Source organism: Leptonychotes weddellii, chromosome 6, assembly GCF_054177405.1.
Source record: "Leptonychotes weddellii isolate Sample4059 chromosome 6, ASM5417740v2, whole genome shotgun sequence".
NCBI classification, from domain to species: Eukaryota; Metazoa; Chordata; class Mammalia; order Carnivora; family Phocidae; genus Leptonychotes; species Leptonychotes weddellii.
Genome location: NC_138374.1, coordinates 74,079,410 through 74,106,307, shown reverse-complemented (window position 1 = coordinate 74,106,307; position 26,898 = coordinate 74,079,410). Strand labels below are relative to the sequence as shown.

General features: G+C 37.4%; 1 protein-coding gene across 1 annotated transcript in view; it reads left to right on the top strand.

The window, feature by feature from the left end:
• The window catches only part of LOC102751140 (protocadherin-15), a 762,960-nt gene that overhangs the window by 436,782 nt on the left and 299,280 nt on the right, over nucleotides 1-26,898 (top strand). Inside the window, exon 9 of the mRNA XM_081823172.1 lies at nucleotides 23,076-23,184. Coding sequence (XP_081679298.1) covers nucleotides 23,076-23,184 — 109 coding nt within the window. The remainder of the gene's footprint in view (nucleotides 1-23,075; nucleotides 23,185-26,898) is intronic.

Here is a 26,898-nt window from a genome sequence, read left to right as displayed (position 1 = left end):
TTTTTTTTTTAAAGATTTTATTTATTTATTTGAGACAGAGAGAATGAGAGAGAGAGAGCACATGAGAGGGGGGAGGGTCAGAGGGAGAAGCAGGCTCCCTGCCGAGCAGAGAGCCCGATGCGGGACTCGATCCAGGGACTCCAGGATCATGACCTGAGCCGAAAGCAGTCGCTTAACCAACTGAGCCACCCAGGCGCCCCAGCAGCATGTTATTGTTTGTTTGTTATGATTAATTTTATATCTTATAAGGAAGGAAATAAAACCTATGGGGAAGAAATCAAAAATTTCTCTCTCTCTGTCAAATAAATAAACTATTTAAAAAGGGGGGGGGAGGGCACCTCTGTGGCTCAGTCAGATAAGCATCTTCCTTCAGCTCAGGTCATGATCTCATGGTCCTGGGATCAAGTCCCATATCAGGCTCCCTGCGCAGGGAGCCTGTTTCTGCCTCTCCCACTCCCCCTGCTTGTGTTCCCTCTCTCGCTGTCTCTTTCTGTGTCAAATAAATAAATAAAATCTTTAAAAATTTTTTCTTGACATCCTACCACATAGCAATAATCACCTTTTTTCATTTATGCATTTATATATATATATATATATACATTCCATATTCCAATATATATTCCATATATATATGGAAATCATTTTTGTGCTTGTTTTCTCTTTTTGCTCTCTGTCTTCTTTCTTCTCTTCTCCCAACACTGACCGACATGCATTCTAACATTTGATTCTTTTTTTTTTTAAAGATTTTATTTATTTATCCATGAGAGACAGAGACAGAGACAGAGAGAGAGAGAAGCAGAGGGAGAAGCAGGCTCCCAAGGAGCAGGGAGCCCCATGCGGGACTCGATCCCAGGACCCTGGGATCATGACCTGAGCCGAAGGCAGACACTTAACCATCTGAGCCACCCAGGCGCCCCTGATTCTTTTTTTAAGTGATTTTTTAAAGATTTTATTTATTTATTTGAGAGAGAGGGAGAGTGAGAGAGAGCTCAAGTCAGAGGAAGAAGCAGACTCCCTGCTGAGCAGGGAGCCTGATGTGGGACTCAATCCCAGGACCCTGGGATCATGACCTGAGCCGAAGGCAGTTGCTTAACCAACTGAGCCACCCAGGCACCCTGACATTTGATTCTTAATACTCATATACTAATATGTGTAATACATGTGTACATGTTTCTTAAGAATAGAATCATTATATATACATTTTTCAGTATCTTTTCTTTTTAAGGAATACCTGTAGGACATCTCTACATGTGCTCAGGTGTAGATCTAATACATCATTTTAATGCTTGCATCCATTATATCCAAAAATCTAATGAATCTGAGAATTTAAAAATATTTATAGACCATATGACTTATTCACCTATGATTTTTCTGTTCATTTTTGTCCATTTTTCCAATTGGTCATTTGGTTTTTTATCTATATAAAACAGTATTATTATTATTAAATTTATATTGATATTGTTATAAGTATCAGGCCTTATTCTGGTACACAATAATATTTTCCCATAACCTATAATTTATTTGTTGGTTGTATTAATATCTTTCTCATACAAATGTTCCAACTTTTTATAATTAAAAATTTCTTTCTTAATACCTATCAGTTATCTGTTTTATCCATAGGCTAGGGATAAGGTCTCCCAAATTTTATATTTTTGTGTGTAGTGATCTATATTTTCTTCTAGAGTTTTATTTCTTTATGTTTTTCTTATATCGTTTCCTAATTTGTAGATTTTTGTCTCTAAAAGTCTAAGACCACAAAAATAGTCAATATTTAGATAAAAAGAATGCTCATAAATAAAGTAACTCTTAGACGGTTAACTGTCAAAGAGTAGACATGAAATCTTAAACTATTTAAAATCTTAGACAATGAAACCTTAAACTATTTAAAAACATAAGAACATAAGGATCCACACAGAGATGTCTACTAAAGCTATTATTAAGAATGTTTTGGAAGTTCATATGAATTTGCTAAGATAAAAAAATGAATATAATTTTTTAAACTGTGAAAAAAGGCAAATTTTGGCAATGATTGATGGCAAATCTGAATATCCATAAGATTCTCTTAAATGAAAAAAAACCTACTAAAACTAAGAGCAATGCAGTGAACTTAATTTGGTAACCCTTGACTGCGTATAAATTAAACATTAAAAAAAGTTAATAGGCTTCCTACTGTATTTTCTAGGAATGGACTTGACATAAATCATAATAGTGAGAAAACTATAATAAGTTTTAACATAAAGGTAATGCAATATATGGTAATCTGGTATTCATTGTGTTTTGAAATAATATTTTATTCTTCAGTATTCGTTTAAAAGCTTATTGTGATTTTATATTACTTATATTATTACTGTCATTATGTAAGTAAATGACTCTTCAGAATGAATCATTTTTGCTCTTCCTTACTTCCAGTGGCATGAAATTAACAGCTATGCTCCTGATACTATCACAGAAAGTCTATCTTGCAATCCTTACAATTCTTAGGATTTTTTTTTTAATTTTAAATTAGATTGAGGTCATATTTACATTTCTTACACAACTAATCATCATTTCCTTTTCCTTGATCTTCTCTGGAGCAATCTGAAGCTTATCTTTGGTTAAATTTATTGCCACTTGGCCTAGGGATTTCTGAAAGTGGTGGAGAGTAAAGAATGGAGCATGGAAAATGAGTTTCTAGAACACACTTGAGTCCATATCCCACAGACTCCTCTAGGTTCCGGGAAGCGCCCAGAGAAGAATCCATTTATAGCAATGCCCATGCCCTTTCCACTTTGCTTCATTGGATGGTGCATCCCCTCAGTGGAAAGAGTCATAGGCATGATGATAAAGCTTGCTGAACTCTGCTCACTCCCTGCCATCTGTCTCTCCTTGCTTCCTACCCCATCTCTTCTCCTCTGCTATCTGTCTGCATCTCACTTGGCTTTGTTGGATGACCACTGTCCTGATCTGGCACCGTTGGAATCGGTTACCTTCACTCTTACTCTGACTTGACATCCCGTGGTATTTATGAGACCTCCTTACCTCTCTCTGCTGCCACCACAAACAGGATACATCCTGACTTTGAACCCATCAGGGCCCCCCAGCCACAGCTCCAGAGAACCTGCCAGAGGCAAACAGGAGAATTCAGTGCGCTGGCAAGAGCTTGGGTGTTGAGAGTAATTTTCTTTCCAAGGCCATGGCCTATTAGTCAAGGCCTATGAAATGCATGCAATTTATTATTCTCTGAAAGTGGAACTTTTAGCCCTTCTGTGGCATTCCATTATGGCAAAGATTACTTTTAAAGTAATTCTAGGTCACTGTGTCCTCAAATGCAGAAACTCTGTAATTTTTCAAGAAGCTTTTCTTAATGCATACATTTTATAAGATTGAAAATGAATAAGAAACTTTGAAAGGATACATAACAAAAGAAAAAGTGTCATTTTATTTTGCTTATATTAGCATATGTTTTTTATTTTAAGTAGAAATAAGAAACACAAATACTAAGTGGAAATTAAATAGGTTTTTTAATGTCTTATGTCAAGATTTTGTGTTGTGAGCTATAGCATTATAATTAGTGTTCTAAGACATTTGCTAAATGGATTTTTTTGAGATATATGGCTATTACAGTTATTGAAAAATATGTTCCCTTTTAATTTGGGGATGTTAGTCATATTGGTTATATTTTAGTGTGTTTTTTATGAAATTATTTTATTTTTATTAGAAAAAAATCAAGTGCGGAAGCAAGTGTTTCCCAAAAAAAAAAAAAAAATGAGATAGCTGTGTTGTTCAACTTCATACACCCAAGTTGTTCTTCTAGAGAGAAAACTCAGGAGTTAGCCGCGTTGTACTTCTGGCTCTGCCCTTAATCCAGTGTGATGATGTGATTTTGCTTACCCTTTAGCACTCATTTATACCGAAGGTTAGTTTGGGAATTTGCCTCAAATGAAACTATCACTCTATCCATTTGGCAGAAATAGTGACTGTTTAGGTTCATAGTCTCTCTATTCTAAATGGATTACTACTGTAATGATATCACTGTACTTTTCCTTATATCTGTAATTTCTTAGTGAATTTCATCGTAGAGCAAAAATATGTCTTCCCTTCCTTGACTATCCATATTCTCCTCCTCCGTCAGCAAAACAAATTCTGTTTTCAAACAGGAACAAGACATCAATCTGATTTACTCTTTGACCTTCAAGTTCCCCTTGGCTCTCCAGGATTTTCTGTATCTAAGCAACCTCATCTCTAGTTTTTCATCACTGGCAGAATGGCTCTGGAATATTGGGTAAAAATCAGAGCACAGAAAGATGTCCCCAGAAAGGAAAAGAATCACTGACAGACTGTGAATGTACCAATTTACCAATTATCTTTCACACGCGAAACACCTGAGATTCTTTTTGTCTCTAGACTCTTTCAATACTGAACAGATGAGATCTGATGGGTCAGTCCTGGGCCGGCCTGGTACACAGCGCGATGCATATGAGGCTGTTCTTAGCCACCTTTGAACTGCTTATCTGTATATATAAAACGGGAAAGTATGGGTTTCTTCCATGTTACGTCACTTTGGCAAGTATGTTGTTTGAAAACAAATGCTTCCATTGTATGATTTATTTTAAATCGGTGGCTAAATGTATTTGTGTGACATCTTATTCTAGCACTGTTGATTATTTCTAGACTACGCTGAAAGCATATGCATACGCCCTCTACCCATACATACACATATAAACCCACAAATTCTCCTATTTTGGCAAATAGGTCTGTGATGCTTTCCCCAAGCTAAATACCAGCAAATATCATGCATATGGTAACAGTAGCAGATTTCCTATTTTAGCTCCTCATTTGGCCTACTTTGCCCAATTAAGAGTAGCTCTATATTTCTGAAAAATAAACAAAAGAGGGTAGTATTCCCACAAGTTCTATCCCATTAAGGAGCATTTTATTACAACTGGATTTGAGCTTTTGATGTCATTTAACCTTTCTATTAAAAAAGAAAAGGATAATTCTCTTTCTATCACATTGCTCCTATAAGGCACAAATTAAATAAAATATATGATAGGCTGTAAAACTCTTCAGAAATGTGAGGTAATGGGAGGTAATATTCACATTATTAGGGTTTAGTTACCACCCAACACTCTGCCCTCTGAATAATTTCAGTAGAAAGTTAGTGCTTCAGGATGTGCTTTTGATTATTAGCTATATATTAATATCAATTGATTTTGTCTTATAATTATCTTAATTCTTTGACAAAGGAAATCGTGTCTTTTTTTTATCACAAAAAAAGAATCAGTCCATCTGTTGTAGATGGATACGTAGTATATCTCTGTCTGTCTGTCTGTCAGAATGAGAGGGGGAGAGAGAGAGAATAAAAGGGAATAAGAGAGAATAAGAGAGACTTTTATTGTAAGACAATATTTTGGGTGCTAGAGAGATAGAGATTGTGATCATGAGCCTTCAGAGAACTTACATTTTAGTACAAGAGACCAGAAAATTAAAATTTAGATGAATACAATAAATGCAAACACTGATACATTCCATGGAGAATGTGACAAACAGTGAGTAAGATGAATGCAGACTAACGAAGGAGTTTTCATAGGTAGAACGGTCAGGGAAGGCTTCTCTGAGGAAGGGGCTTTGAGACCTGCTTTATCAGGTGGAAGGGTAAAGAGATAGCAAATGCAAAAAACCCTGGGAATGAAAATGTTTGACATATTTTAATAAGAAAAATAAAAATCTGTGGAAAGCCCCTGTTTAACTCACTGGTCTAGGGGTTTCTTGGTCTCTGTGCTGCCCTTCCTTTGATGTATAACTGAGTGCATAATTCTCATGGTTTGTGTGTACTACTTAGGTTAATTACATCTGTCAGGGTCCAGTGAGAGAAACTGAGCCTGTGGCATTTAGTTAAACAGAAGGGATTTGAGGCAGAGAGCTGGTTAGAAGAGGCTTGGAAGTAGACCAGTAGATGGGGAAGCAAGTCAGAGCGATAGTACAAAGCCTCTATTCTGAGTCCTTCTCCCTCTGTGCTCATTCATGAATCCTCCAGCCGTCTGCTGGGTGTCTCTCTAGGTCCATGCAGAGGGAGATACACAAACGAGCAAGACCTCGTGCTTGTGTTCAAGGAGCTCGGGGTCTTGTCTGAGAATAATATGCGTACTAGTGATCAGAAGCAGGCAATACTTGTTCTGTGAGTATGCAGAGGAGGAAAAGATCAACTCCAGCTAGAGGTTCAGGAACAGCCTCAAGAGGGCAGTGTCGTTTGAGCAGATCCTCGAACTCTTTTGATATTAAGAGGTCTCAGGGGGCACAGCAGGCACAAAGACGTGGACTGAGGGAGTGAGGCGGTTTACCGTGAGTGCTAAACAGGTTTTGTTTGGCGAGAGGAGTATGTGAATGGAAACAGTGACAAATAGATATGGAAAAGTAGTAAGTTGGGGCCAACTTTTGGAAACCCTTTGCATACCGAGCTTCAGAATATAGACTTCACGCATTGCACCTTGGGTTGGCAGACTAGGGCCCACAGGGCAAGTCTGGACTGACACGTGTTTCCATTAGGCCCATGGGGAAAAGGTGTGTTCTACACATGAGCATTTGCAATCTGTCTGGTGATAGAGAACACTAACTCCAATTAAGTGAAATCTTATCTTGCCTGAGAAAATAATTCATTCTCCTCTTTAACAGATCGATAGAGCAAAAAAAGTACTCTTATTATTATATGTTGAATTTTTTGTCAATAGTAATTTTTTTTGGGGGGGAGAAAAGAAAGCCAAAGATGCTCGAGTGGAGACATGAGAAACATGGTGGAAGGCGCAGTCGGACAGGCAGGTGAGGACTCAGGACAGCGGGTTCCCCACAGGTTGTGGGACATCAAAGGGCTCTGGATTCCTCCTCATGGTACGCCACTCCCGAGGCTTTCTATGGGCTTCTCAACTACGATGTTATGAGAATTAAACAGAACCAGGCACAGGGAGAATATCGATACATGCGATTCTACTTCTTTCTGCTTTCTTTCAATAAGTAGTTGTGGGTTAGATTAGAACAACCAATCTCCAATATTTTCTAAGTAAATAAAGCTGACCATCTGATTCCCCTTCACTTAAAAAAAATATTTATTGGTTTCCTTGTTCTTTATTAGATCCCTGTGGAACAGTTCAAATTCTTTTTCCATTTAAAACTCCACTTTTTGCCCATTTTTTTTTTTTAAAGATTTATTTATTTGACAGAGAGAGACAGCGAGAGCAGGAACACAAGCAGGGGGAATGGGAGAGGGAGCAGCAAGCCTCCCACTGAGCAGGGAGCCCGATGTGGGGCTCGATCCGAGGACCCTGGGATCATGACCTGAGCCAAAGGCAGACGCTTAATGACTGAGCCACCCAGGCGTCCCACTTTTTGCCCATTTTTAATGACCAAACTTCTTGTCGCTATGTTTGCTTGTTCACCCACTTACTGAACTCAGTTGAAGAGTATCATGTACAGTTCAGTTAAGTTCTGGGTCTGTGGATGTCTTCTGGTCCCTTTCTCCTAGTTTGGATACTTCCAATTGGTATTTGGGGGTATAAACTTAGCAATAGGATTCTGAAAGTAGGCTTAGCATTATTAAATTTTGATATTTTGGAAAGATTTCATCACAAGAGTACAGTTCTGGTTTTCAACAATGAGAATAAATAGAATACAGATGGGAGCCCTCCGTTAGAAGAGCCACGGCACAATGTTAAGTTGAAATGCAGTGTGAGGGCGCCTGGGTGGCTCAGTTGGTTAAGCGACTGCCTTCAGCTCAGGTCATGATCCTGCAGTCCCTGGATCGAGTCCCGCATCGGGCTCCATGCTCGGCAGGGAGTCTGCTTCTCCCTCTACCCTCTTCCCTCTCGTGCTTTCTGTCTCTCATTCTCTCTCTCTCAAATAAATAAATAAAATCTTTAAAAAAAAAGAAAGAAATGCAGTGTGAAATGTTGTTCAGTACCGTCTCGAAGGAAAGGCCATGGGTGTGCCACAGCCCATGAGACATTGCCCAAGGTCAGGATTTGGGGAAGATTGTCAGAAAAGGGCTAAAAGGGGATAACTAATCTGCATCAATCTTTATTGTACACAAAAATTTCCTGAGTTGTGTTTCCAAATGCAGATTACCTGGAGGACTACCATCATCCTCACGTATGAGGACTGTATTTGCTTTCCGGTGTCAGGCCCAACATTTGTGACTGATTGATTGATTTTTAGTTTTTATCTTTTTAAAGATTTAATTATTTATTTGAGAGAGAGAGAGAGAACATGCTCACGAGCTGGGGGAGGTGCAGAGGCAGAGGGAGAAGGAGGCTTCCCGCGGAGCAGGTAGCCCGACGCGGGGCTCGATCCCAGGACCCTGGGATCATGACCTGAGCTGAAGGCAGATGCTTAACCGACTGAGCCACCCAGGCGCCCCAGTTGTGATTTTTTTGAACAAATGATCCTCATGCAAGTGTGATGGTATGTGCACTTTGAAAAATGTCAACATAATGGGAAATAAACACATTCTATGTGGAAGACATCCTTGCTACTAAAGCAGGACCAGGAAAGAAAAAAATACTATTACCTTGAACTTCTGAAGAAAAATTGAAAAGTTTAGCAGATGGTTCCACAGACCCTGTAGCAAATATCACGAGTGCCATTTGAAGAGGACGTAAGAAGCATTTGTCAGTACCCCACAGACATCAGCATCCAGTTATCAACGGCTCCCCGGTGGTGGTTTAAAGTAGCCCATACTGGGCACCTGGGTGGCTCAGTTGGTTAAGCGACTGCCTTCGGCTCAGGTCATGATCCTGGAGTCCCGGGATCGAGTCCCGCATCAGGCTTCCTGCTCAGCGGGGGGTCTGCTTCTCCCTCTGCCCTCTTCCCTCTCGTGCTGTTTCTCTCTCGCTTGCTCTCTAAAAAATAAATAAAATCTTTAAAAAAAAATTATACAACACTATTAAAAATACAATTATTGGGGCGCCTGGGTGGCTCAGTTGGTTAAGCGACTGCCTTCGGCTCAGGTCGTGATCCTGGAGTCCCGGGATCGAGTCCCACATCGGGCTCCCTGCTCGGCAGGGGGTCTACTTCTCCCTCTGCCCTCTTCCCTCTGGTGCTCTCTGTCTCTCATTCTCTCTCTCTCAAATAAATAAATAAAATCTTTAAAAAAAAAAAAAGAATGAAATCTTGCCATTTGCAACGATGTGGATGGAAAGAGAAGGTACTATGCTAAGTGAAATAAGTCAGTCACAGAAAGACAAATACCATATGATTTCACTCATGTGGAATTTAAGGAACAAACAGATGAACATGGGGGAAAGGGGAAAAAAAAGAGGGAAACAAACCATAAGAGACTCTTAACTATAGAGAACAAACTGGGGGTTGATGGAGGGAGGTCAGTGGGGGATTGGTATTGAGGAGGGCACCTGTTGTGATGAGCACTGGGTGTTACATGTAAGTGATGAATCCCTGAATTCTACAGCTGAAACCACTTTTACCATATATGTTAACTAGAATTTGAATAAAAAATTGAATGTAAAAAAAAGAAACATAATGGTCCTCTTCAATGTATTTATATTCTAGGTCAGAAAGAAATTTACATGTAAATAGAATAATGAGTTGTTTAAAAAACTAGTATTTATTGGATATTAAAATGGAATAGTTACTGAAAGGGACTCGCAAAGGCTACTTTTTTCTGAAGCTGAGAAACCTCTGGGATTAAGTTGATACATTAATGGATGTAATTGGATGTAATTTAATGTTACTGTTACACACTTAGAAGGTTGATCTCAGAGAGGATAGGTGTTCACAGTTGGGAAGTATGGGAGCGCAGTGTGAGACTTGGTCCTTTCCCAGGCCTGCTGCTCTGGCTGAGGGTGAGAGAGCGCAGCGTGCGGCCCCATGCTGGTTAGTGCACACAGCCCTGAGACAGTGCTCCTCAGTCTGCAAACTGATCCCACCAAGTGGGATCTTACGCACAGAGGAAAACACAGTTTTCTTTGACCCCTCCTTTGTCTAGTCTTTTTCCTACTCAGGCACCTGGAGCAGGAAGGTTGGGATTGCAATCACAGGTAGCCCTGGGAGCCTGCTTTACCTGCCTCTGTGACCAAGAGGAGAGGAAAAGTTGCATCAACTCTGGAAACAAGGATAAGGCAGGGTTTTGGCCAGGACTGCCACAGCCCTGAAAGAGAGAGAGTGAAACAGCCCAGACAGGGACAAAGATGGACTTTTGAATCTCCGCTACAGAAATAAGGGACCTCACAGTCTCAAAGATGTCGGTCATCAACCCAGTGCACTAGTGCAAACACACATGGGTGCCCCGAAACTTTCCACGGCGTTAGAGAGGAAGAACATTTTATCTTCAAGATAAAAGGGGGAAAGGGCTTTAAGAAAATTTATTATGAAAAACACACAAGCTATTTATCAAAAAATATGAGTTTCAAATGCAACTTGAGAAAGAATGAAATGTATAAAACGTGGACGGTGAAATAAAGATGGGGATAGAGAAGAAAGTATAACTAAAGAGACTAAAGATAGAAAAATACAGGACTAAAGATGCAGAAAATGAAGAATGCTTTATTAATCACAAATGACTGATGGGGATAGAGAAGAAAGTAAAACTAAAGAGACTAAAGATAGAAAATACAGGACTAAAGATGCAGAAAATGAAGAATGCTTTATTAATCACAAATGACTATTAATACTTACTTAGAACTTGCTAAGAGCATTGTAACGGGTATTGTACAAACACTTCTGCATTTAATTACCAAACCTCCCAATGAAGACACTGATATTCCTTTCTTTACTTTATGGGCCAGGAAAGGGTGAAGCCTGCAAAAGAGAGCTAACCCGAGGAGCAGGACTCGGTCTGTCTGGTCCTGGCGAGCACAGGACTCCTCTCGCTGGCCTGGGGCACTCCCTCACGTGTGTGTGTGTGTGTGTGTGTGACATCATCCAGAGAGCAGACGGGTCCCCAGGGGTTCAGGCAGTGACATCAGATGGCCAAATACAAATATAACTACTCGGTGTTAACACAGACATCAGGGAAAATGAGCACGTGCAATCACAAAAATACTGTAGAAAGAATCAGAATAAGAATAAACCTTTAGAATTTTGTAAAGCACTTATATTGACAGATTGAAGGTGTTCAAATCATGAAACACAGATGGCAAGGGGACTAATCGTTGGAAAATCCCTGGTACACTATGTTTATTTCAAGAAAAAGCGAATTTCCACCAGATAGTTAAAAAAAAGGAAATAAATAGTAGTTACACTTCAGAAATCTGCTCCGTGGGAGACAATGGAGGAAATTTTGTGAAGAGAGAACCTCAAATTCAGTCAAACTGTGATTCAAGTGCCCAGCCACTGGCATTCTAACATCTGCAAGGATTCACACGTTCTTACTGAAAAAGTTACTCAAAGACATATGTCAGTTGGCCAATTGTTGAACAAAAATAAAGAATTTAAAAATAAGTAAATCATGATATAAATGTTTAGACATAAGCATTAAAACCAATAAAACAAAATACAGTCTAAATGGAACCCAGGAGAACTTTACTATAAATCTATAAATGTATACATATATAAAACCTATGTATGAGAATGCAGGAATATAAACTAATTCTTAAAGGAAATGTAAAATATAAATAATAGGAATAATAGTAAGCTATAACCAGTAATAATATTAGTAATAGTAATTTTCAATTCTCAAATTTTATTATAAAGGACAGCAATTTTGTGTGTATGTGCGTGTGTTCAGGACTGGAAAGTAGAAATGTCACAAATTAGAGATAGCAAATGCAGTTAGGTGGTATTTTCTTGTCTGGAATTCCATCATATTTTTTTCTATGCATCTTGTGGCTAGTTTTCTATAAACCCAGATTATCTGGATCTAATTCCTTATTTTAAGTCATCATACGTTCTTTCAATGCCTACTTTCCACACACGCACATTCCTGAGCTTCATAGGTCTAATACGATAGAGCAAGGCTGAATTGCTATTTTAAATCATTGTAGTCATGAACAAATTAAGATTCTTAAAACATTGTGTAATAGAATATGATAGAAACATAGGATTGTTAGGTTTTTGAAAGAGATTAAATTTTTTGCAGAGGTCTGTTTTAAGGCAGAGGAGAAGAGTGAAACAAAGAGTGTTTAGAAATAGTTTTACTTCTGTTAAAAAAAAAAAGGTTAAAATTCCAGCCACAGTTTGATGAATATTAAGTTCTTACTATTCAACTTTCTTGATGGATTGAAGCATTAAATTTAATATGTTGCAACCATAATACTTGAAAGCAAATAGAATTCAGCATTTATATAACTTTCAGATGGTGAAAGACTAAGCAGAAATCAAAAAAGTAAAGAGGGATATATTTGAGTACATAAAAATGCCAAGCTTCTAGATGTCAAAAACAAAGAACATTAAAAGACAAGCAACACACTAAAAAAATTTGTAACTCTACTAACAAAGTGTTGATTTCTGTTCTATGCACATATGCCATGGAAATAAAATTTTAAAATACCAAAATTAAAAAAAGAAGAATCAGAGGTAAATATATCACATAAATTATGCTAGCAACCAAAGAAGTGCAAAATTAAGCCCCACGTTTATTTAGCAAACCTCTAGGCATACATCACCCTCAATATTGACAAATATGTGCTGTTATAAACACTCACACACTACTGAGGAGGAAATAAACCATCACAGTCTTTCTGGAATGCCATCTGGCAATTTGTACAAAGGGCTTCAACATGTTCTCCTTCCTTGATCCAGAAATTCCACATCCAGGAATTTAACCCATGGATATAATTAAAGACACAGAACAGTGATGAATACAATACAAGCAACTCAAGTGTACAGCTAGAGAGCCTAATTTATAACATTAGTGCAGGCTGCACGTTACTGCAAACTGTTTTTGAAGCATATTTATTGGCTCAGAACAAGGATCATGAAGTAACAAGAGGTAAAATAGCCAACAAAATTTATACATGCAAAGTCCTGAAAGATCACGTGTGTAAGTAGGTAGATAGATGACAGATACATAGGTGACAAATCCTGATAGAAAACACCTTAACATCTTGGCAATGGTTTTCACTGGATTGCAGAGTTTAAAATATTTTCTCTTTGTATTTGTACTTTCAGGATACTCCAGGATGATTGTCTCTTCATCAGAAAGACAGAAACATTTTTTGCTGTTTACCTATAGATGTTTTCCATTGCCAACTACATGAAAATTAAACCATACTGTTTTTTAAGGCACTTGAATGACTCTCCCCAAAATAATCCTGGATTATCTATCAATCTATCATCCATATATCTATCTACCTATCAATTGTGGGTTTGTTTTTTTTTTTTTTTTGATTCCCTTATCCAGCCTCCATCATACATATCCTGTATCCCTACCGGTCTTACCTCTGAAACATGGATCAAAATGCATTTTATTCAAGCTACACATACTTGAATTTCTCTGATTCTTGTATTCTTGAATATTTCACTCATGATACTTGAACATGTGAGTTTTCTGTCAGAGCTCTCTCTTAATATTTATCAATAGGCATCTTTATAAAAAAAATTCTAAATGAACTCGGGTACATATGCTTTGAGTTGCTGTGACTATGAGCCTCTCCACAGGAGTTTATTAATAAGTTAGGGAGTTATCATGAAATTTCTGTAATCAAAGGGTAGGAAATGCATTTATAAATTGGTTGTAAGACTAATGTGTCTGAGTGTATAGAAAAGAATTTCACTGAAGTTTCCATTTAATAAAGTGAAATGCTCATTTTAAGTGAATAATCAAACTCTCTGATACGCTATCTTAAAATTATGGTTAAGTATAATCATTAGATAATTTGCTTGGCAAATTTTGCATCTAAATCTTGGTTTAAGATCAAATAGTAATGGTAGTCCCCCTTCATTCCCTCAAACATTTGATCAGTTATGCAATTTTAAATGAAACCTTCAAAATTCATGTCAGTGTCATGTTTTCAGAAAAATGTGCAAGATATGGTCAAATTAACTTCCAGCTTGACATGAAAAAATTTCCATCTCTCTCTGCTTATAACTTGGCATCAACTTTAATGCCAATTAAAATAATCAAGTAATTTTAATAATACTAACTATAATAATTTCCATTACTAAGCATGGCACTTACTGTTTTATTTTTTTTAGATACTGTCTTTCATGAATCTTCGCACCAATTAATGGAATGTAGATATTGTTAACCTCACTGTGAAAATTATGATTCAAGATCTGAGGGATTAAATAATTTATTTAGCAAGTTGGGAATATCTTCCTGTAGGATGCAGGAGCTCACCACTCCATCTTTTGGAATGTTTATGAAACTGTTCATTTCACCAAAAGGCCATCTCCATGATGCACTTTGAACCCTCATCTGTGTGTTTTGAGCCATCCTGTGGTAACCCCATTTTTCCGTTTAGTTGGGTGCTGTAACTTCGTGAGCACAAAAAAAGATCCTAGTGTAATAAAAAGATGCTCATAAACATCAGTGTGTGTATCTGGATGTCATACAGGAACCCAGAGAGCGAGGCTAGGTCTGTGAGGCTTGAGAATCCTCTGAATACTATAAAACAGAGAAGTCCTTTATTCAACACTTTTTTTTTTTAATATTTTATTTATATATTTGCCAGAGAGAGAGAAAGCAGCAGGCAGAGAGAGAAGCAGACTCCCCCCTGAGCAGGAGTCTGATGGAGGACTCAATCCCTGGGATTGTGACCCTGTGATCGTGACCTGAGCCAAAGGTAGACACACCCAACGGAGCCACCAAGGCGCCCCCATTCAATACATCCTAAGTGCCCGTGTGCCACAGATATTTCTGGTGCTCTCCATACAGCCTTTCCCTGCACTCAGGAAAGTTACAGGCAAGGAAGCTCAGACATACAGTTAACATGACTGTTTGATAAATCTTTATAAGGAAGAGTGCGATATTCTCTGTATAGAAATACATAAGGGAAATTATCAACTATACGTCGGGGCAAAGTATGTGTAAAGGTAGAGGAAAGAGCCGAGTATAAATGAAAAGAGAAAGGGGTAAATGGGACTGTATTAAAATTAGGAACTTTTCTTCAACATGACAACCTTAACTGGGTCTAAATGTAAGTAATAGAGTGGAGTATAATGTTTACAAAACAGTAAACCAACAAGAGACTTAAGACAGTAATAGATGAAGAGCTCTTAGGAACCGCTGAGAAAAAGACAGAAAAATGCACAAAAGACAGGAACCAACACCTCACAAATGCCCCACATCGTAAACAAGTTAAAATCCCTCGGCGATAACTGTACATCCCTACCAGGATGGCTAAACCTTAAAAAAGCTGGAGTTACAACAACTGTCGGCAAAGCTGGGGAGCACTCAGGCTAGACTGTGAGCCGATAGGATCAGCTTAGAAAACCGTGTGCCAGGGACCTAGCCCCTCAGAACATGTGCGTGTCCAGCCATTGGATTCTCATATTTAACCCAAATACATTCATGTGTAGGAAGACATGCAGAAGGGCACGGCGCTCTTTGTTACAGCATGCGCTGGAAACAACCCAAATGCCATCACCAGCGTGAGGAGGAAAGACCGTTTGGAGATGCCTGTCTCACGGAACACAGTACTTCCACTGAAATGAGTATGTGGAGACTACACTGCGTGTTCCTAATTCTTGCATGCACGCACATCATGTAGGACCTAGTAATAAATGAGAAAAGTCAGTAGTCACATCATATTGTTTAATTCTACTTGTAGAATTTAAAACAAGTAAAATTAATCTACGATATTAGAAGGCAGGCCATCTTTAGGATGGAAGGGGCAGTAGTGATTCATAGAAAATATAGAGAATATAGGGCTTCTGATATACGGACAATATTCTATTTCTTTTTTTTTTTTTTAAAGATTTTATTTATTTATTTGAGAGAGAGAATGAGAGAGAGAGAGAGAGAGAGCATGAGAAGGGGGAGGGTCAGAGGGAGAAGCAGACTCCCTGCTGAGCGGGGAGCCCGATGCGGGACTCGATCCCGGGACTCCAGGATCATGACCTGAGCTGAAGGCAGTGGCTTAACCAACTGAGCCACCCAGGCGCCCCAATATTCTATTTCTTCATGTCAGTGGCATGTAGAATTAAACATAGCTGTGATAATTCATCAGGTTATGAATTTATGATGTATAAAAGTCTATCATATATAGTATTTCTGTACAAAGTGTATTCTTAAAAGGCATGTTGTATGTTGTAACGAATAATCCTTGTAAACACATCTCTGAGCATGTATTTCATTATTTTTGTAAAATAAATAGCTCAAACTACATTTCTTAAGTCTAAGCAAAGGAATGATTTTAAAAGGCAAAGATTCAAAGAAGTGTTTTGAAAACGAAGGGAGTATTAGTAAAAGAGTCAAATATTAGTAAAATATGCAATTGCAGTTATGTTCAAATGCGCATGTTCAATACAGCACTCCATCATGGTATATTACGTAAAAATATGTCTCAAACAATTTTTCAGAGACATATCAGAATAAAAAGGAGCCTGACATTGAAGCAGGTATGGTTTGCTCATGAAAATGATACAACAGTATCTGTGTTAGCTCTGCAAGGTGGTTTTGCTTGTTTCCTTTAGTAAGTGACAAAGTTCCAGCGATCAGGAGAAACTGATGCTCTTTGTGGATCATGGCAGTTGGAGTATTTCACGTGTGCTCTCTGCTCTTCTGTTCTAGGGATGATTATTATCAAAACTGGAAGACTGAAAAGAATCAGATATCATAGATGTTGTAGTATATAAGCTTCAAAAGTGTATGTGAATGTTCTTCTGTTTCTTCTGTAACCCCATAGGCAGTCTAACATACTCGCTTTGGCCCATGTCACCCACCTTAATACTGGGGTTTTTTTGAAATGTGCACAGAGAATAGAACATTTAAAAATATCTTACACTTTTTTCAAGCAATCTGGTATTTCTGCCACTTGAAGAAAGCAAAACTAATCAAAGAGAAAGCAGGAATGGTGGTTCGGCCCTTAAGGGAATGTGTTAAGTGTGTATGTGGTTATATGAGAGTATGTGTGAACATATTCGTTCTTCCTTTCTGTGTCAGTTAATATATAGAAACAAACAATAATCTGGCTAAACATTTTCAAAAGCTTCCGGGAAAATAGCATGTTTGCAGTATAATATGAGATAAGAGTAGCAAAGTCTACCAAATTTTCTTTCATATAATCTAAACCTTATTCTTTCATTAAAGGAAGTGTATAATAGATTTAAAATACAAATTCAGTATTAAGCATTTTTTGAGGATATGGAAAAAGGGAAGTATTTAAGTGTAAGGACCACATAAAATTCATGAAAGTAATTTAATAAATAAATTCAATAATTTAGGTATTATATAGATTACTAACATTTTAAATCACTTAATTATCAGTGCTTGAATATATTTACAGTTGATGGTGAAGTTTTTACTATTTTAACATAATAATGTGCTTCCTTAATACTTTTAGATTATTATTTGATTAAAATATAGACCATACAACTAAACAATGATGAGTCTAGGATTCTATAAATAGAAGGCTGAACATTTGAAAGTCCGAATTAAGAATTGTAATAAAGATAATATGCAAGTTTGGCTCTTATGCTAGAGAAACATGTGGTACTTTGAGCTCAGTTTACCTTTTGAAGATTGTTTCTTACTGTGTCCACTCTAGGGTTTTCCAGTATAACAGGGCAAGTCTTTCCACAGACTTGTATCCACTCTTGGATACTGTTATAATGTCTTCATTTAATTTAAAATACTTTCATGGGTTCAGTGTAATATTATGTGTCTGTTACTCATATGAAGCTATCACTCAAATGCTGAATTGAAGAATATTTAGAATTTTAAAAAGAATATTTAGAATTTAAAGAGTGCTTTTGTTACCTATATCTTCAGTGAGCCTGGAAGCCTTACTGATCAAGCTACTAAATGTCAAATGTAGGCTTTTATTTTCAAAACTCACTAACCAGTTGACTTGTATGATAAATGATACTGATTAGTTTCCATCGGTGAAATGAAAACTGTTTAAGATGTAAGGATTGGCTAAAATTATTTAAAGGCAGTCTACCTGTGCAGGAAACAGATTTAGGAACCAAATGAATTAGGTGCGCTTTTAACTTTCGGGGTGGTATAGTCTGAATCTTACAGTCCTGCAGACCATGAATCTTCTTTGTCTGACGCTGGTTAAAATAGCAAAAGTATCCTACCTCCGAAATCTAGGCATTTCCCTTGAATGTATTTTTTTATGCAAGGTAGTAGTTTGAACACCTAAAAGAACAAAGAGCTGGGGCTTCCTTAAATCTACAGAACAGGTCCCTTAATCTTCTTTTGTGATTGCTTGTGAATACATTTTTACTTATTATCTTTATAAATAGATACAGGTATATCTACACATAAACATACAATAGCAGAATTGGGACTGAAACTCGTAGCAGGAATAACTAACCCTCACAGACCCAACCCTCTAATTGCCTCCTGTTATTTTCTCAAAAGAATTCAACAGTTGAACATGAAAACATGGTCTTAGATCTATTGAAAAGACAAGGCACCTCTCCAGACCACCTAATCAACATGAAGCATGGGTCCCTAGCAGAATAATCTTGGGTCTTACAATCATAGAATCATAGAGAATTTTGACTGTAGACAATCTTTTTGTTACTCTTTAATGGATTCTATGATTATCCTCACAACATGAATCTCGTTACATGGACTTAATTCATTTTAGAGGTGAATTGCCATTACTAAATATGTCAGGAATTTAACTCTGCTGAATCAAGCAGCAGTGAAATGAGAGCCTGCTATTCTGTGCACTTGTAACATGCACCTATTAGTGTGAACAGAATTTAGGAGACATGACTATTCAAAGACAAATAAGACTGAGAGAAGGCAGATTTGCTTTAGGGGCAAGGTGTTTGGGTGCCTTTTTAATGTAACTCCTAGAATTCAACTTGATGAATCAAATATGTTGCAAACTGTTCGCACTAGGCTGTGGGTTATATTTGTGCGCACCTGCCAACAGAGTTTTCAGTGAAGAGTGATTCCAATAATTATACCATCATAGAGGAACCTCTTAATCCTTTCCTTAAGGACACCCAAGCATATTTTTTTTAAAGATTTTCTTTATTTATTTGACAAAGAGAGAAAGAGGGAAAGCACAAGTAGGCAGAGAGGCAAGCAGAGGGTGAGGGAGAAGCAGGCTCCCCGCAGAGCAGGGAGCCCGATGCGGGGCTCGATCCCAGAACCCTGGGATCATGACCTGAGCCGAAGGCAGACGCTTAACGACTGAGCCACCCAGGCACCCCGCCTTAGAGCCTTCTTGAGAGTAGTGATCTCTTACCAGGCTGTGTAATTCAGTAGAATACAAATTGACAAAAAATGTATTAAATGAATATATATTGTTTGCCAACCCTGTAAATGATTACACGTTTGTTTGTTTCTTTTCCTTTTTTTTTAAGGTTTTATTTATTTATTTGAGAGAGAGAGAGAGAGGAGGTGGGGGAGGGAAGAGGCAGAGGGAGAAGCAGACTCCCTGCTGAGCAAGGAGCCCAATGAGGGACTCGATTCCAGGATCCTGAGATCATGACCTGAGCCAAAGCCAGATGCTTAACCGACTGAGCCCCCCACGTGTCCCTACATGTTTTTTTCCATAAAATTCTTGCTTATTCTAAGGAATTGTATCCCTCTGGGATTTTCTTGCTTATTTGTATGCCCTTCCAATGCCTGGCTGCATCTAATATAGAGGTTTTTTGGTGAGAGAAAAGTTCAAAAAATGATGCATGTTACTATGTTGTTTCTCCTAATGAATGAATGTATAATTTCCGTACTCTGGTTTAAATGTTACTTATCTTTATGAAAAATTATATTAAATATTTTAACAGTATCATTCTAAACAAAACACAGCATCCTTTTATGTTATGTGTTGCTAGTGTTAAAAATTCTCAAGATTCAAAGATCCCCATCTACTTGGGAGATAATCTTAGACATTATATCTGAGAACTCATTCTTTTCACCTTTAAACCTAGATTTTCTGAAAAACTCATTAATGGTAGCATAAGAAAAATAATTTTTCTGGGGCATCTGAGTGGCTCATTTGGTTGCGCATTGGACTCTTGATTTCAGCTCAGGTCATGATCTTAGGATCGTGAGATTGAGTCCTGCATGGGGCTCCTCTATCAGTGGGGAATCTGCTGGAGATTGTCTCTTTCCCTTTCCCCTTGCCCCTTCCCTTGCTCATGCTTTTTCTTGTTCTCTCACTCTAAAATGAATGAATAAATCTTTAAAGAAAAGGAAAAATAGTTTTTCTTAAGATAGCACAAGACAAAAGTCAGTCCTAACAAGTTATTTAAGATAGCTATGCTTCTCCCGAATTTCCAGAAACTTAATGAAGCCTTCACCCAGAGGGTTAATTTTATTCTCACTAGTACAATTTTTGTATTTGTAATATTAAAAGTAGTTCAGAGTATGGTAACTACATAGTAACACGGGACCAAATGACTTTAAATAAATACCTTTCATCCCACCTACCTTCACTCCTAGACCCACTCTCCTGAGTCATCAACATTTTGCTGTTTCCATTTTTAATTCTTCTGATTCTAAATAGCACACTGGCTTCTATTTCTTCAGTTCTCACCATATATTTATTAATAACCAACTATGAACGTTGAGCAATCTTATTAGCACCTCTCCCTCACTCTTGGTTTTGTTTACCATGTTATGTTTAGTTTTTTCTATTGTTCGTATAATTTTAAATAATATGACTAAAACTCCATTGCTCATCCCAACAACTTTAGATTTTATAGGAAGAGGATTTTAAACTATGTGACTCATTACCAAAACTAAAACCACATATGTGTTGGTCACTTAGCAGCTCTACAGAAATAGTGGAGTGAAGGTGTTCAGCAGAGAGACTCTCAAGTTATCTGTGCACAGATTCAATTTTTGTTAATTCTGGGTAAGTTATTTCCAACAGCAGGAACCTAGGATCCCTTAGTATATTTCTCTGAGCATAGGAAGGAGAATGGGGTTGCGAAAAAATCCTGAGATTTAAAATACCTTCGCAAGGTCTGAATAGAACTGTACTTTGGGAAAAGCTACCACAGATTTACTAGTTGAACCAGACTGAAGTAGCTTAGCTGTATGGTGACTTTAGCTGTCAGATTCCTTTGAAATATGTCTAGGATGAGCTATCAGCCCTTAACTCCTGCATTCAAACATACATACTTTAAAGAGCTTTGGATTTTTTTCAGTTCCAGGAGAAATCCCAGATTACAGAGGAAGTAAAATGGAAATTGGGAAGCTGTGTGTGTGTCTGTGTGAGTGACAGAGAGAAAGTTTGGGGTGGGGGGAGAGGAGAGAGAGAGCAAAACAGAGAAAGAGGGACAGAAACAGGGAGCAAAGGAAGTGTTATGTTGTAATGTATTCTATTGTGTGAAAACAACAACAAAAACAAAACAGTAGTCATCAGGATTTAATGGAGTGATTTTGATATTGATTTGACGTTTTCATGGTTCTGAATCCACATTTCAACAAGTGAATAAAATATTAGAAAGTTATCCCTACCAGGAGCTCTTTGTTTTTAGGAAGATATTAATAACTTTTAGACTACTGAGAGCCCATTAAAATTATGAACTGGGCAGAGCCCCTCAGATGTATGTGAGCTCCACATTATTGGCCAATGATTATCTTTAATTATTGCAACTTCAATAACTTAATATATTTTAGTACTATAGCTATGCTTAATATCACTTAACATAACTTAATCAAAATTAAGTATCATACATTACAGTTTAATATCATTGCCTTTTTTTAGCATGGCACCACTATACGTTTCTGCTGAGATTAGACATTACTGATTTTATTTAAAAGTACATGATATGTTTCAAGGTTCTATCATTTGAGAAGAAATAACATAAAGTAACATTGCAGTGATTCTTTAGAATGTGAAGTCAGATATTGAAATAGACATTATTTCCCATTAAAATTGCTATTATATTTGGACTGAGTGTTGTAGAGTCTTAAAGCAGTATTTCAAACTGTGTTCTAAGAGAGTGTAAGAGTTCAAGATGTAAATGGATGATTCTAGAAAATGTGCAAATAAACCCCCTTCTTGGACAGTCATTATGCCAATTAGCACAATAAGCCTCTGAAAAGACCTGCAGTAGAGTAGAGTGAAAATTTATTTAATACCCTGTATCTCAAACTTATCTGTGCAGAGTGCACATTTGTTTTTTCAGCATACCTGTTATAAATTATAATTTATAATTTAGTACAGGGGTTAACAAATCACATCCTACTCACCATTTGTTTTTGTAAATAAAGTTTTATTGCAAGATAGTCATGCCCACTTGTTGCTTTTGAGTTACAGTGGCAGAGTTGAAAAGCTGAATCAGATACTTTATGTCCAGCACAGCATAAACATATTTATTATCTGGTTCTTAACAGAAAAATGTTTGCCAATCCTGATAGCAGAACAGTATACCACTGGACATCATATTGGGAAACACTGACTTAGACAAATATATTACTATTTTAAACAGCATCTTCTTATGGCTAATTATAAGTTAAATGTACATACATGCATGATATAGAATTAATTTTAACTATATGAAATTTGCAGTGATGGGGCTTTGATTACTATTCAATTAAAGCATCAATTTTTAAAGATTTTATTTTAATGTAATTAATTTATGTGAAACTTCAAAACATGATGTAGGAAGAAAAATAATGTAAATATTCTTACAAATCTTGTCTAAAGACAGAGATAAAAAATGATATTTGATAGCCTCACATTTCTTTTGATTTAATTATCTAGGGAAGATTCAAACTTTATTGATATCTTTCTTCCTTGCTTTCTTATTAGGAGAAATTCCTAATAGAAAGTTCTAAGTATGTAATTACTATGTCTTTTCATTTTGACCTTGAGGACACATTGTTCCCTCTTCAGATTCAAAATTAATTAATCTAATATGTTAAGTTACAGATCTTAAAACCTGAGTTTAAGTACTAGCTCAGATATTATCTAGATGTCCAAACTATAATAGCCAATATCCAAGTGTCGATTCTTCATGAGGCATTAATAATAAAGCTGAACTAAACTCTCTGAATTTTTTTCCAGGAAGAACTGAACCCCATCATCGTTACCCCGCCCATCCAAGCTGTTGACCAGGACCAGAATATTCAGCCACCATCAGATAGGCCAGGCATCCTCTACTCCATCCTTGTTGGTTTGTATCTACTAATATTTTACACTCTCAGTTATCACTCTAGATCCATGTAGAAGAAGTTGTCTCAAATCAAAGGAAACACCTTTAATAGCAAAGTTGGTCTCCTTGGAAATTATTATTTTTACATAAAAATAAATTCAAAAATAACAATTTTCCCTTAGAGTTAGTTTTAGTGAAATGTGTAGAAGAAAACATGGAAATTTTTTTTTTTAGTGAAGAAGTGAAACAACTTTAAAAAATGAGTATTTATATACATATTGGTAGCTTTCTCTGTGTTACCTCATAAAGAATTCTCTAAGAAAAATTTGAAAAAAAAATCAATAGAAAATGTACACTGTTTGCTCTACTGGTATTTTACCATTGGTTGAATACAATTATGTAATTCTGAAAATATATTACTGACTTAAATAAGGGTTTTTGGAACATGGGAGAAGGATCATGATTACCCAAGGGCACACAATACATTACACCCTTGGCTAATTTTTCCTTGAAAAATTTCCACAGGAGCTATTCTAGTTCATCCTTCTGCATATACTGGTAATTGTACTAAAACAAAAATGATGAGAATTTGATTATGCTACTCTTCTCATTGCGTCTGCTAAAATATGGATGTTGCTGCTTTGCATGGTTTATAGTCTCTAGAGAGACAGATGCCTATGAGACAGATCATACATCTCTTAATGAAGAAGGGGTTGTTTTTGAAGTGTGTTTCAGAATGACTATTCAGTGGAATTAAGCATTACCCTCAACCCCTTTCTATCCCTGAGCCTTCAGCCTGTGTGTATGAGCACATACATAATAATACAGTAGCCTACAGACATTAGACAGATTTCCAAATATGATGCTATATCCTACTTAGAAATGTTGTCTGTAAAGAAAGTTTAAGCAATTCTGTTTCAAGCCTTTGGTCTCTAGAACTACACACATGTCATATGCCAGTTGCAGAGATTAGACAATTATATTTTTTAAAAAAAGACCTTATGAACATAAGCATCAGTCTTTTAAGTCTGTAAGGGCATTGGCATAGATAAAAAGAAATAGCCATTGTTCCTTTCATTAACTGAAGGGTTGACAGTGTATCAATCTCTGTGCTAGGTACTATAGATACAAAGAAGAGAGATAAATATTCTAGGTTAGGGAGGGGTCGAGTCTATGGCTAGGAACATGTCAAAAGATAAATTAAAACACCTAGTTTTAAGCACTAGAAATAAGCTATGAACCACACATTACATGGGATCATGGAAAGAAAGTGCTAAGTATTTCTGAGAAAATTGCTTAGAAAGAGTTCTATCAGCAGAAAGATCAGGGTTTCCAAGTAGAAAACTGGAGGGAAAATACCTAGAAGGGTGATATAGCATGTACAAAGTCCAAAGGATGAAACTTAAAGACAGTTTTGGAGAATCATGCTACCCAGAGTGGGCTAAAATCCACCAGTATTCATGAGTTTCTTTCACTTTCAGAAATTGCATTTATTCTTTCTTTCAATAAATAAGCACCTACTCTGTGGAGGAAGACAGATTCCTCACTTCGTGGAACTGGTGTTCTGGCAGCAGAAACAGGCAACAAACAACATACATTTATGTATTTATTATACAAGATAGAGAGTGGCCAATGTTGTGGGAAAAATAGAGCTGGATAAGTGGGAATAGAAGTACAGAAGGGGTGCTGGGGCGCCTGGCTGGCTCAGTCGGTTGGGCGTCTGCCTTTGGCTCAGGTCATGATCCCAGAGTCCTGGGATCGAGTCCTGCATTGGGCTCCCTGCTCAGCGGGGAGTCTGCTTCTCCCTCTCCCTCTCCTGTTTCCCCTGCTTGTGCTCTCTCTCTCTGTGTGTCTCTGTCTCTGTCTCTGTCAAATAAATAAATGGAATCTTTAAAAAAAAAAAAGTGAGGTTTGAGTAAAATCTCATGGACATTGAAGGAGTTAACCATGTTGATATCTGGGGGAATAGTTTCTAGGCAGGGATAAAAGCTGGAGCTTGCCTGGTGGTTTTCAGAAGCATCAAAGAGATGTGTAGCATTGGAGAGGGAAGTAGAAAGAGGATGTGAGGGTGACTGGGTGGCACAGTTAGTTAAGCATCTGACTCTTGGTTTCAGCTCAGGTCATGGCCTCAGGCTCCTGAGATTGAGTCCCAAGTCGGGCCCCAAGCTCAGCACAGAGTGCTTAAGATTCTCTCTCTCCCTCTCCCTCTGCCCCTCCTCTACATGCTCTCTTTCTCTTTCTCTCTCTCACAAAGAATAAATAAATGTTTTTTAAGAAAGAAAGAGGATGTGAAAAATGAGAGGGGGCCAGAAAATATAGAATCTTGTATACTATCAATCTACTTTGTCATTTACTCTAAGTGAAATGAGAAGCCAACATAGTAATGAGAGCAGAATAATGAATTGCTGTTCTGTACCATCAGCCACCAACTGATTGTACAACTATGATGGATAGTCCTAAATAATGGACATAACCATTAGCACTAACTCTGCTTTCACAGCTAAGTTAAATAAAATTATATAATTTCATAGTATTTGCATTTCTAGAAGGCAGGGTGTTGTATGGATAGTTTCAACTATGTTCAGATCCTGACTTTAAAACTTACTACTCATAATTATACGATTATGCTGGGTGAGTTGCTAATCTCTTTGCCTCGGATTGCTCCTCTTTAAAAATTGAGTTGATAAGAACAGACCTTCCACAAAAGGGTTTTGAGGATTTGATTTAATACAGCTAAGTGTGTAATAGCACCTGGAAAAAAGTTAGTGCTCAATAAATGTTAGTTGATGTCATTACTGTTAGGAAGAAAAATCTTGTTTCCTAAGTTAAATAAGACTGGTAAGAATAGAAGCATGCACACAAAAACCAAACATACAAAACAGGATTTCCATGGCTCTGATTTTACTTACTTTCCAGAACTCTTAATTTTCCTTAAGCCCACCCAAATAATTCTGAATGCATGTGTTACTCAGAGCTGGTTTTCTCAGTTACCATGTGGAGATTTCTCCTCCTGCTCTCACACATTCTTGGTAGTCTGCTTACTGAATGTGAGGATATGGATCCTGATGTGTGTAAAAAGGTCATCTGAGGACTGTTGCCAACCCCTTCACTGGTCCCACTGTAACTGTCATCAATGGTGGAATTATTGCTTCTACTATTGATTACCCCCAGCAACCTGACCCTATATCAACTCAATCCATTATTTCTTATGATGTGTCCACTGGCTTTCTTCAAGAAAAATGATACCATTATATCTGTGGAAGGTGGGATTAGCAGGGATAATCTGAGTGAAAGATATTCCAACTATAAGCAAAGTCAAAGATTCATAATTCAAAAAAAGCCTCAAAATTGACTACTGCCTTAAAATGGAAATTGTCTTATCCCAAAATGGAGAGGAGGGTTGGGGGGGTGTGGAATTAGTAAAACTCTGATAGTCAGTCCAACCAATTCCCCTTTCATGTTTTCAATTAAGAAGATGAGGGGTGCCTGGGTGGCTCAGTAGGTTAAGTGTCTGCCTTCAGCTCAGGTTGTGATCCCAGAGTCCTGGGATCAAGCCCTGCATCAGGCTCCATGCTCAGCAGGAGCCTGCTTCTCCCTCTCCTGCTCCCCCTGCTTGTGGACTCTCTCTCTGTCAAATAAATAAAATCTTTAATAAAAAAAAAAGTAAGGTGAAATTTAGGTTTAAATTGGAGCATGTACTAAAGGGCAAAAAAAGTGACCATAACATCTCAACTG